This window comes from Microtus pennsylvanicus, chromosome 3, assembly GCF_037038515.1.
Source record: "Microtus pennsylvanicus isolate mMicPen1 chromosome 3, mMicPen1.hap1, whole genome shotgun sequence".
Taxonomy (NCBI): domain Eukaryota; kingdom Metazoa; phylum Chordata; class Mammalia; order Rodentia; family Cricetidae; genus Microtus; species Microtus pennsylvanicus.
In genome coordinates, this window is record NC_134581.1 from 57,386,101 (window position 1) to 57,400,202 (window position 14,102).

General features: G+C 45.5%; 1 protein-coding gene across 4 annotated transcripts in view; it reads left to right on the forward strand.

Moving 5' to 3' along the window:
- The window catches only part of Map2k5 (mitogen-activated protein kinase kinase 5), a 224,972-nt gene that overhangs the window by 84,692 nt on the left and 126,178 nt on the right, over window positions 1-14,102 (forward strand). For all 4 annotated transcript variants that reach the window (XM_075965562.1, XM_075965563.1, XM_075965564.1 and 1 more), the window contains 3 exons: window positions 1,520-1,588; window positions 1,678-1,759; window positions 9,964-10,025. In XM_075965562.1, the coding sequence (XP_075821677.1) occupies window positions 1,520-1,588; window positions 1,678-1,759; window positions 9,964-10,025 (213 nt within the window). The remainder of the gene's footprint in view (window positions 1-1,519; window positions 1,589-1,677; window positions 1,760-9,963; window positions 10,026-14,102) is intronic.

The following is a 14,102-nucleotide window of genomic DNA, read 5'->3' on the forward strand; positions in this document are numbered from 1 at the left end:
AGCCCACCCTCACCCCACCCCGCACACCTTTCTTTCTTACTTAAATGGGTGTCCGCACTAAGAATATACACCATGTGCATATTAACCCGAGATGGTGGTTGAGCTGGGGTGTGGCTCTGTGGTGGAGCACTCGACCAGCATCTGTGAGAAGGCTGAGCTCCAGCCCCAGTGCACACACCTGCTGAGGAATGAGGAGAGTCTGAGTTAAACTAGAGCATCTCCTAGGCAAGTTTAGGTCCACACACATGGATATTTCTGTGTCATAAAATCCACATTAGTGGCTGATACTTAAGGAAAACCACAACACTTCAGGGGGCCCTGGCAAATTGTGGGAGTCAGATGACCTGTGACCCTGTCCAGCTCTCAACTGTCAGCATTTGTAAAGAAACATTACCCACATGGGAGGAAGTAAGGTTACAGGACTTTTAAACTCCCATTTTTTTTATTTCTAAAAATCCCATTTTAAAATGTTATTTTATTTACCACCCCTCTGCTTATCTTTGAGTCTGTGGCTCACAGGGCTCTTCTCTTTTAATGATCTTCTTCTGAAAATAGCCAGTGTGGCTAAAATAGGGCACATAAATTGAGTGTTATAACTTAACTGACTTTTAAAGCCATTAATGCTGACCTCTGAGACCTGGTTTCTTCCAGGGTACCATCAATCACTTCTGTACGCCTCCTCCTATACAAAGGCTTAGGCAGATAGAGAGACAGTGTCTTGGTGCTGGGAACTATAATTGGGAGTGGGGGGGGGCGGTGTTACATAAATAAACTACCACATTTCTTTAGGTTTTGTGTTCCGCATGCTGTGTAAATAAAGGTGGACATGTGCTAATGCTGCCGTGTGTCTGTGATGCTGCCGTGTGTCTGTGATGCTGCCGTGTGTCTGTACTCAGGGTATTCTGTAGACATCACACTGGTGCTGATGCTGCCGTGTGTCTGTACTCAGGGTATTCTGTAGACATCACACTGGTGCTGATGCTGCCGTGTGTCTGATGCTGCCGTGTGTCTGTACTCAGGGTATTCTGTAGACATCACACTGGTGCTGATGCTGCCGTGTGTCTGATGCTGCCGTGTGTCTGTACTCAGGGTATTCTGTAGACATCACACCGGTGCTGATGCTGCTGTGGTCTGTCTGTACTCAGGGTATTCTGTAGAGATCACACTGGTGCTGATGCTGCCGTGTGTCTGATGCTGCCGTGTGTCTGTACTCAGGGTATTCTGTAGACATCACACTGGTGCTGATGCTGCCGTGTGTCTGATGCTGCCGTGTGTCTGTACTCAGGTTATTCTGTAGACATCACACTGGTGCTGATGCTGCCGTGTGTCTGTGATGCTGCCATGTGTCTGTACTCAGGTTATTCGGTAGACATCACACTGGTGCTGATGCTGCCGTGTGTCTGTACTCAGGGTATTCTGTAGACATCACACTGGTGCTGATGCTGCTGTGGTCTGTCTGTACTCAGGTTATTCTGTAGACATCACTCTGGTGCTGATACTGCTCTCTGTCTGTACTTAGGTTATTCTGTTAGACATTACACTGGAGCTGCAGAAGCAGATCATGTCTGAGTTGGAAATTCTTTATAAGGTAATTTTTTTCTTGGTCACTTTTATCTATAAACATGTTTATGTGTCAGCTCCAGGTTTTAAACCACTTTTGTCTTGTTTTTGTTGCAGTGTGACTCATCATATATCATAGGATTTTACGGAGCATTTTTTGTAGAAAACAGGATTTCAATTTGTACAGAATTCATGGATGGTAAGTTCTCCCTTTAAATTATATTCAAAATGGCATTTGGAATCAGTTGCCTTAAACTTGGTTTTGATATAGACGTCAAGTAAATTTTAGGATGATTGAAGTGTGTTAATTATTGTTTTCTTTACACTAGCAAGTCCCTTCCTGTAAAAAGGTTCCTGGTGTTAAATATTTGTAGCTGGGTTGTAATTTCAAGACTGCAAGTTGGTTTCCTTTTACTAAAAGCAGACGACACGCAGGTCCAGTCGGCACGTGGTCCTCGCTGCTTCTGTGCAGCATGCCTTTGCCGGGGAACAGATGTTCTGTTCTTTTAATGTTTCAGTCGCCAAAACAGATTTTCTTCTAAAGAAATCTATTAACCCAATGTCCTGAGTCTTTCAGAAAGAAATAGGTTCTTAATTGCTAGACAAGAAATTGTTTTTCAACACAGCTGTTTAGCCGAGATGCATTTGGCTCTCTTTGGACTTCAGTCCTGCCCTCCCTGCTCTCTGTTCACTGCTATCGGTAGCTCTTCCTTGATCTGAATATTGTGACAGAGTACAGACTTCTGGGAATCCCATTATTGGCTATCCACGTTAAATCTGGACACATTTTCACCTTTTCTAAGGTCAGTTTTTAAGTTTCTAGCCTCTGTTAAAATGCAACCTACATGCCCTTCTACTTCCTGGGTCCACATACCATACATAGGCAGACCATATACACCCAAATATACTACATATACAAACAAACACACTGCATACACACACATATACATACATGCCACACATATACACACCACACATACCCACAGATAAACACTGTACATACATACATATACAAACTACACATGCAAACATATACACACATGAGCAATTGCATTCACCTATCTTCTTCTTTAGGTTCACACACCACACACATACACCATGCATACACATTTACCACACATATACACCACACTACACACATGACATATATACCACAAATACACACAAATGATTGTACCTTTCTGTCTTGTTAGGTATGCACACCATCCACACTGCACATATACACCACATACACACACTCAAGTACAAACACTGCACATACACACCACACACATATACTCCCCCCCCACATAGCACATATACATACACAGGCACACTTTCCTACTTCTTTAGGTAAATACACAATGCCCCACACATACACACATGCACACCATACATACACACCCACATATACACAGATGCACACAGGTACATACACTCGCTCAGGTGTACACAAACACACAAGCACTCTTGTGGGTATCCTTGGTATGATACCAAATCATATAACCACATAGGTAGTGTGGGTGGACACATTGATTAGAAGCATTGGTTCATAATCCCAGTACAGACCACTCTTTGAACTTTCACCATTTGAGGTCTGCTACATTAAAATACTTTTTATTTGCCGGGTATTGGTGACTCACGCCTTTAATCCTAGCACTCAGGAGGCAGAATCAGGTGGATTTCTGAGTTTGAGGCCAGCCTGGTCTACAGAGTGAGTTCCAGGACAGCCATGGCCACACAGAGAAATCTCGTCTCAAAAAGCAAAACAAAACAAAACACTTTTTATTTATTATTCATATGCCATAAAATTCACCTTTTTGAAACCTACAACTTATTATTGTTTAATTTCAAAACATTCTAAAGAGAAATCCCCAGCCAACATAAGTTGTTCATCTCATCCCTTCCATCCCCCCGCCCCCGGCAATCATGGGTCTCCTTCATTCCCCTGTGGATGTGCCTGTTCTGGATACTGCACATTGTTTGTCACCAGGATCCTGTAGTCTGCAGCCTTGGTGCCTGGCGTCTCTTGCTTAGTATATCGTTTCCAAGTTCATCCATAACAGTGGCTGCAGCAATCCACCATCCCTTTTCACGGCTGAGGAGTATTTCATTGAGTGGCTGTACAGCATTGGTTTTTCTTTAATTGATAGTCACTTAGGATATTTCCACTTTTTACATATAAAAAGTATTTTTATCACATGTCTGTGTGTGTGTGAATGCATGCACACACAATACGCTTGTGTGCTTCTGCTTGCTCTTGGAGGTCAAAGCGCAGCTTATGGGAGCTGACTCTCCCCTTCCACCTTGTGGGTCCCTGGGATCACATTCAGGTCATCAGGCCTGATGGTAGCAAAGTTATCAGATCCTGTGGCAACTCCTAAGTTTTGAACTTTTAGCTATTCTAGTCTGTCAGTGATCAGATAATTTGCAGTTTCTTGTAATTACTAAAAAAACATTGCAACTCAACAATAAAAACACAAGTCACTTGCTTTAAAACAATGGATTTGAATGTGAATTTCTTAAAGAAAGATGTACAATGGTCAAGAGCCACATAAGATGTCTACAACAGTGGTTGTTAAGGAAACCTAAATCAAAACTAAGTACATGTTCACATCTGAGACTGTGCATACATACAAAACAAAATCAACCACATGATAATAAGTATCGGCAAAGGCATAGGGAAGGAGGAATCCTCAGACAACATTTGTGTTAATCTGAAATGGTGTAAAATAGACTAGAACCGCGTGGCATTTCCTTACAAGTTAAACAGAGTTATCACAGGACTTAGCAGAAGCCCAGGAGAACTGACTAGCATACAAACCCAATAGCCTGCTGCAGTGTGACAGCAGCCATGTTGCTCACAAGTGACCAAGAGTGGGAACATCCCCAGCCATCAAGACGGCTCAGCGGGTAGAGATGCTCGCCCTATATTGCGTTTCTCATATGCCATCTCATGCTATTGGTCCTGTGTCTTTCAGTTACTGTGCATTTAACCTCACAAGTTCCTGTTCTGTTCATGTCATTTCTAAGCATTAATAGTCTGTTTTGGGCAGAAAGGTTTCTAATCATGACTGTATAATAGGGTGATTTGAAGGTTAGCAAATAGTCTTCTGGTCATGTACAACACAAAGCACACACACAAAATCATCACTCTGTGTATCACCCTCCAGCTTTCATTCCCTCCTGTGCAGTCCAGTTTCTTGACATCTTCCTCTCTGGTTTATTTTTATCTCATGATGTGATTTATATGCAATATTTACTAAGCATTTTCTTTCAGATACCATTGTAAACCTGTGGACTCCACAGTGACCAAGACTGAGCCCTTGTCCTCACAGGACATGTATTCTAGTGTGACCTTGTCCTTGCAGGGTGTATTCTAGGACATACAGTACATTCTCAGGAAGGAATAAACTGTGAGAGCATAAGGCAGGATGGGCGGGCTAATAGCGCACACAGGTGCCTAGTGGGCATCAGAGACAGAAGTGACAACGAGCAGAGGCCCTGCTGAGCTAGTCAAGGCTCACCGCTGGGATGCTCTTACCAGCAGAGAGAGGAGCACGTGTTAGTGCTCCCAGATGAACACAAGACCACTGTGGTAGCCAGAGTGATGCTGTGAGGACCAGAGGCTGGCCAGGAGTCCTGAATAGTGAGAGCATAGACCAAGCAAGACCTCGTGGGCCTCAGAGGCTCTAGCAAGGAGTTTAGGGTGGAGGCTGAATTTATTAGGAAGGCTTTGGGAAGTTTTTAAAGAGAAGATTGTAACCTATTTTTATACTCAGTCAAAACAAAATCAACTCAGAAATGTCCTCCTGGAAGATCTCAGAGTATAGACATGTTTGAGTTATCACCATGGGAATAAATTGTGCTCCCCTCCCCCCAAAAAGCCTACATTACAAAGAAGGAAAGGGTTTTTATATTTTCAGCCAGGAAAAACTTAAAAGAGACCTTGTATTAATTTTTTAAATTGTCTTTTATTTGAGCTATACATTTTTCTCCACTCCCTTCCCTTCCTCCCCTCTCCCCTTCTATCCTGCTCCATGACCCCCACGCTCCCAATATATATTTTTGTTTTTGCTGTTACGAGCCGTCCTCCCCTGGCTTACCATGTGGGCGCTGGCATGCAGTACAGTAGGTGGTTGTGATGGGCGGGGGCGGCCAGGGAAAACAGAGGTGACACTCACAGGGAGCAAGCCTGTGACCTGAAGAGGAGCTAAAAGTTCCAATGCTGGAACCGAAAGAGCTTGGCTAAAGTCAGACCTGGACCTGTAGCTCAGTGGAGGAGCCTTTGCTTCAGTGTCTGAGATTCCAGGTCCCAGTTCAGTCAAAAAACAGTCTTGAATAACAAATCTCAGGCCACACGAAACTGTCAGTGTGTGTCATCGTACCACACTGTGGAGAGGTAAGACTCGCCTAAACATCTGACCCCACTGCCATGTGTTGTTGGGACAGAGGGGAGTGGGTTTGTTTGGTGATGTTCAGAGGCTTGCTCGGGTCTGCTGTGAGCTCTGCCATCCGCTGACCCGTGAGTGTGGTTGTCACATTGGCATTTATGGGACTCAGTTGCAAGTAAAGTCAAATGAGGTTGGCGGCTTCACCTTTAGCACTCCTGGCCCTCACGTCTTCACCATTAGCACTCCTGGCCCTCACGTCTCCTCTGTGCTGAGTCAGAGTTGCCTTCTGGAGCAGTGTAGAGAATAGAACCGGCGTGAGAGCAAGTGAGAACTCACCAAACCCTCTGCCGGAGAGCCTGCAGAGAGGGTGCTCACTACCAGACCCTCTGCCGGAGAGCCTGCAGAGAGGGTGTCCACTACCAGACCCTCTGCCGGAGAGCCTGCAGAGAGGGTGCTCACTACCAGACCCTCTGCCGGAGAGTCTGCAGAGAGGGTGCTCACTACCAGACCCTCTGCCGGAGACCTGCAGAGAGGGTGTCCACTGCCAGACCCTCTGCCGGAGAGCCTGCAGAGAGGGTGTCCACTACCAGACCCTCTGCCGGAGAGCCTGCAGAGAGGGTGTCCACTACCAGACCCTCTGCCGGAGAGCCTGCAGAGAGGGTGTCCACTACCAGACCCTCTGCCGGAGAGTCTGCAGAGAGGGTGCTCACTACCAGACCCTCTGCCGGAGACCTGCAGAGAGGGTGCTCACTACCAGACCCTCTGCCGGAGACCTGCAGAGAGGGTGCTCACTACCAGACCCTCTGCCGGAGACCTGCAGAGAGGGTGCTCACTACCAGACCCTCTGCCGGAGACCTGCAGAGAGGGTGTCCACTGCCAGACCCTCTGCCGGAGAGCCACTGGAATCTCATGGAATCTCAGGTCGTCTTGACCCAGTGCATCTAACAGTGGCATTTCCACCTCCTAGTTTACCTCTGTGAGCGTGGGTGGGGTGGGGCACAGCGACAACGCAGAGCCAGCTACACGAAGACCTGTCCACGTGGGCGGCTGAGCACTACAGGGGTGTTTCCGAGTGCCAGTGAGATTCCTCTTTCCTTACTCTGTTGATAATGGTTGCTGTGTCACCTTTGCCTTCCAGTTGAGCTTGGTGAGACCACTGTCTGTGCTCCTTCCAGCCTCTTCTGTAACTCGTGCAGAGCTAAATCCCCTCCCTGTTGGTGCATGTGAGTGTTGAGTCCATTGGCTTCCCAAGGAGCTGCTCTAGTAAGCTGCTGTTGTCATTTTCCCCGATCCCACGCGTGAAGCTTTTCATCTTGAGCTTACTCATCCGTGCCCCTACCAATTTACCTGAAAAATCAGTGGGCGCACGGCTGCTTTCACTTTTAGTGCATCTAGAATAAAAATGTTGTTTTAGTAAATAAGGATGTTTCCGCTCATCGCATGAGTGTCTTGTTTGGTTTGTTCGCCTCGCCCCAGTAGCACTGAGAGGCACAGCACAAAGTTAGTTATACCCCGGCTAGTCAGCTTGTGCTCAGAGCCCAGGAGCGGCGAGCAGAAGTTAGCTCGCGGAGTGATCATTTTCCTACACCTGCTTTCATCATACGCAGGAAGCTGTAGCTCTGTGGTACGTGGACCGTTTGGAACAGAATGGTAGCTTTAGGGAATGTGGCACACGTAATAGCCTGTTTGCACAGAACATGTCCTTAACTGCATTTCGGAAGAGTGACATCTTTCATTTCAAACCTTACTGGGTGTTTTTTAAGTCATCAGTAGTCACATCATAAATATGAAATTTTAGCCTTGACAGAAAAAAAAAAGTTACTTCCCAAATATCCTGGGTACTCTGTTCATAGCCATGAAAGACTGCATCTCAGTTTGACTCTTGAGGGGATATTATGTGTTATTAGCTTAGTTCTCATCATATTGTTAGGAGTGAAGTACTCTTCCCTGCAGAATATGTAAGTCATGTTGTTGAGACGACCATTATCGCCGTTCCTGCTCATACTTCCCCACCAGTTGGGCTCTCAAAACAGCTGACTCCGGAATTGCACAGTGACTGGCAAATCCAGGACTGTGGTGATTCTGGGACGGTAGTGATTCTGGGACTGTGGTGATTTCGGGACTGTGGTGATTCCGGGACTGTGGTGATTTCAGGACTGTGGTGACTCTGGGACTGTGGTGATTCCGGGACTGTGGTGAATCCGAGACTGTGGTGATTCCAGGACTGTGGTGATTTCAGGACTGTGGTGACTCCGGGACTGTGGTGATTCCGGGACTGTGGTGAATCCGAGACTGTGGTGATTCCAGGACTGGTGATTCCGGGACTGTGGTGATTTCGGGACTGTGGTGATTTCGGGACTGTGGTGATTTCGGGACTGTGGTGACTCCGGGACTGTGGTGACTCCGGGTTTGTGGTGAATGCAGGACTGTGGTGATTCCCAGACTGTGGTGACTCCGGGACTGTGGTGACTCCGGGACTGTGGTGATTTCGGGACTGTGGTGACTCCGGGACTGTGGTGATTCCGGGACTGTGGTGATTTCGGGACTGTGGTGATTTCGGGACTGTGGTGACTCCGGGACTGTGGTGACTCCGGGTTTGTGGTGAATGCAGGACTGTGGTGATTCCCAGACTGTGGTGACTCCGGGACTGTGGTGACTCCGGGACTGTGGTGACTCCGGGACTGTGGTGACTCTGAGACTGTGGTGACTCTGAGACTGTGGTGATTTCGGGACTGTGGTGATTTCGGGCACAGTGATGATACTGTTGCTGCAGGTGGCGTAAAGTCCGAGTTGCCCTTTTTGGCTAGATCTGTAGAATAGAAACTATCATGAAGCTGGGTAAGAATTAGACCCAAATCCTCTGCCATTTTCAGTCTAAGGATGACTAGCCAGGCATGGTGGTACACACTGATTGGAGGGCAGAGGCAGGTGAAGTTCTGACTGTAAGGCCAGCCTGGTCTACAGAGTGAGTTCCCGATCCGCCAGGACTGCATAGTGAGACGCTGTCTCAAGTCAAAAGCATACAGACAGAAAATCAACAAGGACTGAACCTCAGAGCACTCATCTAGTTGGCCGGTCTCCTGCTTCTGAGGGCTCTGCTGTGTCGTTTATTTCTCTGCCGACACCTCTCAGAGCACAGGAAGCGCAGCAGGACGAATCCGTCTAGTGGTTTTTCAGTTTTGGAGAATGTCAAAGGTGATTTAGCACAAGTTGAAGTAGACAGATAAAGCAGTATAGCAGTGAGTCGCAGTTTAGTAAAAATAAATAGAGAATCCGTGAGACGGTGCTGTGGGTCAGGTCCCCTGCAAGCCAAGCCCAGTGACCTCAGCTCAGCCTCAGCACCACACGGTGGGAGGAGAAAATAAGCTCTCAGAAGTTGACCTCTGACCTCCACAGGTGGGCACACATCCCATGCATACACATGAAAGATAGATAGATAGATAGATAGATAGATAGATAGATAGATAGATAGATAGATAAGCGATAAGCGATAAGCGAGCTTAAAATGAAACATGTTAGAACTTGAAGAGATTAGTTTCGTTTTTGCCTCATTGTTTTTCATGGCTGTCAAGGAGCCAGGGGTTGATTAGTTACTGTTCATGCTTTGCCAGTCTTTGTGTGTATTCTGAAATGCGTACCCACCCGCGTTTGTTTGGTAAGTGTGGAAATTCTAAGATAAGGGCTCCAGGTTCCATGTGAAAAGCTGGCACGTGAAGCACGTCAAGTGTGACCCTCGGGTCCCTTTTGGCAGCTTTGTTTACATCTGCATTTTCATTAAGGGCGGGTTCTAGCCTCCTCTAGTTTCCTTCCGTTTCAATGACTGTGGATTTTTAAAGGGAAATAGCTGGCCATGTTCTTCTAGAAGAACAATTATGTCATCATAAAAGTAGAACTAAAACCCACTTTGCTCCCATATCTGGTGTGTGTCATACGAACGTGGAAACCGCATTCTCACGAGGCAAGCACGCAGGAGAGGCCAGTGCACGGCGCGGTGGTTGGATTGCAGTAACACGGATGTTTGTCTCCACAGGGGGATCCTTGGATGTATATAGGAAAATTCCAGAGCATGTCCTCGGGAGAATTGCAGTGGCAGTAAGTATACTGGCTTCAGTGTTAGAGATTTGATGATTCAGTCCTTCCTGTCAAGTCCACTCTTCTGTCCTCAGATGTGTCCCTTTTCTGTCTGTCCCAGCTGACTGTTGGGACCTTCTTACCGCCCATTGTTTCTGTCTTTTCCTCTTTCTCTGATTGCAGAGACCTTGGTGCCCAGGTTTCTAATTTCATCAAAGAGAAAACTGTTACAGGGGACATTTGTAGTTATTGACATAGGATTTGTAAAGATTTAAGTGAGTGCAAGCAGTCTGTGAAAGAAATATCTTTATTATTAGATGGTTTTGTAGTCTTCTTATGCTTTTGGGTTTAGTCTTTATCTTATCTTTTAGAGACTTTACCTCGGATTCTGGGCCCTTTGTGATGAGACGTTTTCCTGTCTTCTTTACTCACTAATAAATAGACAAATTATATCATATCATCTAAACTGGAATTATTTTATAAGTTCCAGATTTGAGATTTGGAATAATGTAAGCTAACCATGTCTAAGAAGAGTCACTGGGTGCTGTAATCGTAAACAATTGCTAAAAGTAAAGACGCTCTGTTAAATTAAGTGGTTTAATGCAGAACAAAGTGATTATATCATGTACCATTTAATTAAATGGCTTATTTTCACATTCATTATACATCAAACTGACAACTCAGATTCTTTAATCCAACATGGACACTTACTCAGGCGCAGTTCATTGTAATTCACAGCTTTCCTCTTTTCTTTCTAATTATTGGTGTGAACTGCCCAGGGTGACGAGCACTCTCCTTTCTGATGCTGCCTCTGCCGAGCAGCTTCTAATCTGCACGTGAGGCGGATTATTCAGGATGCCGTCTCCGTGCTGAAATCAGTGTTTTAGATGAAGATAAAAATGTTTCCTTTCCTCTTCTAATCTCCGAGGGGAACGACGGCTTTGCGGCTTTTGGCAGTTCTTGGCTCTAGAGTATAGCAACTCGTATAATAAAGGGCAGGAAGAGATGAGGGAACGGCTGGAAAGCAGGGGAGTCTGCACGTCCCGTGTTCCCATCATCTCTTGAACTTGGGGAAATAGAAACTCACCTTGTTCAGTAAAGAAGCATGTTCTTCCCCGGCCTCATCAGTCTTGCCTCTCTCCCGTGTAGAGCACAAACCAGGCCACTGGGCTTTCTGATCCACCCAGGTTGTGAAGTGAAGAGTCAGCAGAAAAGCTGCCAGCTTTAAGTACAGGGCTTGCTTGCTTTTGGGTGATTGAAAATTTTGCAAAATACTTTAGCAAGAAGCATTAACATTAGTACCGGTTCAGGCAGGGTTGGTGGTTTGGAATCAGGAGCTGTCTCTTACAAAACAAGGCTCCTTCCTCCGCATTTGCAGTGCTGCAGAGAGCTTTGGCGGTAGGAGTAGAAGAAACACTTTGGACCATGTTGCTCTTCTGATAGCCTTCATAAACTCTGTGGATCCTACACTTGTATAATGCCCTCAACGTGGTGTGTGTGTGTGGCGGGGGGGCTCTGGATAGACCCCGGAGATGATGATTCTTTTCCACTCTGTCCCGGGGTAGCGTCTGACGCCATGAGGATCTTAGCAGTCCAAATGCAGCTATCACCCTGATGGGTTGGCCCTCGTGGCTTGAAAAATGCGCATACACACAGCTTGTTTTGGTTCCCATTTCCCTGACGGCTTTTCCTGAGTGTTCCAAAGGTGGCATCAGTTTCTTTCCTTTGAATTCCTCAGCCAGGGCAAGAAAGCACATGCAAATAGTCTCAGTTCTGTCCAGTCCAGCAACAGAATCTGATGGGTCTGTGTGCGTCTTAAAGTGCCAGTCTCTGTGGTCTACTTATGTACAAGTTCGTCACCTGAGCAGCTCTAAGATGAGGATGGTTGAGCACGCCAATACTAAGCAAAACGGTTAGCACAGTTCAGTAACTCACCCTGGCCAGTGCTATCCTAGATGCAGGGTGGTCTGTCTCCAGACCCATTGTTCCTTCACTCTGTTTTCTGAGAAGCGGGGCAGGAGTGGGGGAGAGAAAAAGGTATTAAAGGGAAAACAAGGTTAAAGCGGAGGGCGGGGGGGGGGGGAGAATAGTGAGAATAGTCAAGAAGAATGAAAGAATAGTGGAGAAACATACACAAACACAGTTGCTTCAGAGTTCTTTTTTCAAGTGGCATCTTGCTGTTGATCGCCTGGGCTCAGCTGTTCCTCAAGCTTCAGTTCCCCAGGACTCCAGGCTTGTGCCACTGTGTGAAGCCTGAAATCTTCTCATGTCTCCCAACGTGGACTTAATTTTCCTGATTCAAGTAATCCAGCATGCAAGGCAGGTCCAAAGACCTGAAGGTCATCGCCAGATGAACCCTGCCAGCAATGTGACTGGAATTTTCTCATGTAGGATATATGAAGAGAGAATGTTTTTCCCTTGAAGAAATCCACAGGAAGTACTGATCTTAGCCTCCCAGCTCTGCAGCTTCTGCCCTGCTGCCCACTGGATCTGGATCTTACAAAGAAGGGTGCCTTTGCCTGCTACTCCCCATTTATTTCCCTCTTACGTCTAAAGCAGCGGCATACTGTGCTGTATTTTGAATGCTAATGTTAATGTTGATTGACGTTGTCCCTGAAAAGACGTGTACTTGACATGTCAAGGGGTGAATGATTGACAGCAGATATAAGTACTGTTAGTGTCAAGGCTTTGTTAGGTGGTTGTGTGCAGCCTAGCCTACTGAATGCCAATGATCCTCCAGATTAGTGGACAGAGTTTCTGCTCATTTATAAATGGATACTTACACACATTCAAGGGATATACCACCTATTTTCACAGTTGGAGCAATAGTGGCTCTTTTTTGAATCCCTAACAAAATTATGATTTTATCCAATATTATAAAATTGGTGTTGTATTTCTTTTACTACTTTCAGTCTGAATCTGTTAGATTGTGTCTTGTCTGTGTGTCTTCTCGTCACTCATTTGCTATTGCACTAATGTCAATGACACACATCCTGTAACAGGGAAGTCTCATAGGACACAGCTGAGCTTCTGAGTCAGAAAGTTGAACCCCACTTACTCATACCCACACTAACCATTGGGGCCTCCTCCCGCTACTCAAGGAGAAGCTGTTTTCATTGCTGATGTCTTTTATAAACATTTGAATAATTTGTCTTATTTCCATTGATAAGACTATCATCATTTATGCTTTTATGTTAGATTCATATTCTAATTTTATTATCATAACATTTATATGTATTTATGGGCAGAGACAGTCAGAACTCTGAGAGTTTGAGGCCAGCCTGGTCCACAGAGTGAATTCCAGGACAGGTAGGGTTACATAGAGAAACCCTGTCCCAAAATTTTTTTTAAAAATGCATTCTGTTCTCTTAGAACATATAAACATGGAATGGACTTGCTCACTGTGTCAGCCAGCTGATCCCCACCACCAGCACTGGTACCTTCTGCTCTGAGAGAGGCGAAACAGTCTGGCCTCTTCCAGCATTAACGGATGGGGAGTTGACTTCCTAGATCTTTAACATCTGGAAATTTGCTCAGTTTGTATTTCTGCTGTTTACTGTTGCTGTTAGTCATTTTTGTCAACCAAAACCTTTGCACACAGAGCCCTAACCTCCTTTTCTAAAGCCGTGTTTGAGGTCCACAAACCGCTTAGTTATTTCTCACCAAGGTAGGTTTTCTTACATTGTCCTGTCTCATCCAGAAATTTCTGTAATAAGCACTTTTTATACCTGTAAGTACATTTTGAGTAACAGTAGTATGATCACTTTTTTCTTTTAAATCCAATTATGAATAGTAAACTTTGAAAATGTAAGTTTCTATTCATGTGCTATGAATAAAACATGCATTTCATATAACAACTACTTTTATATAAATTTGGAAGATTTATTTATTTGTTTAGTGGTACTAGGATCTGCACTTAGGGCCTCCTCTCCTGTTTGCTAGCCAAACCCTTTGTCATGAGCCACATACTCAGCTCAAGATTGAAAGATCCTAATGGCAATTCCTGATTAAATTTCCCACATAGAAGGTAGTAATTGCAGCCTGTATAGTTCATGTCTTGTTCAGAATTTCATTTGGCCCACTCTAACCCTGGCAGTG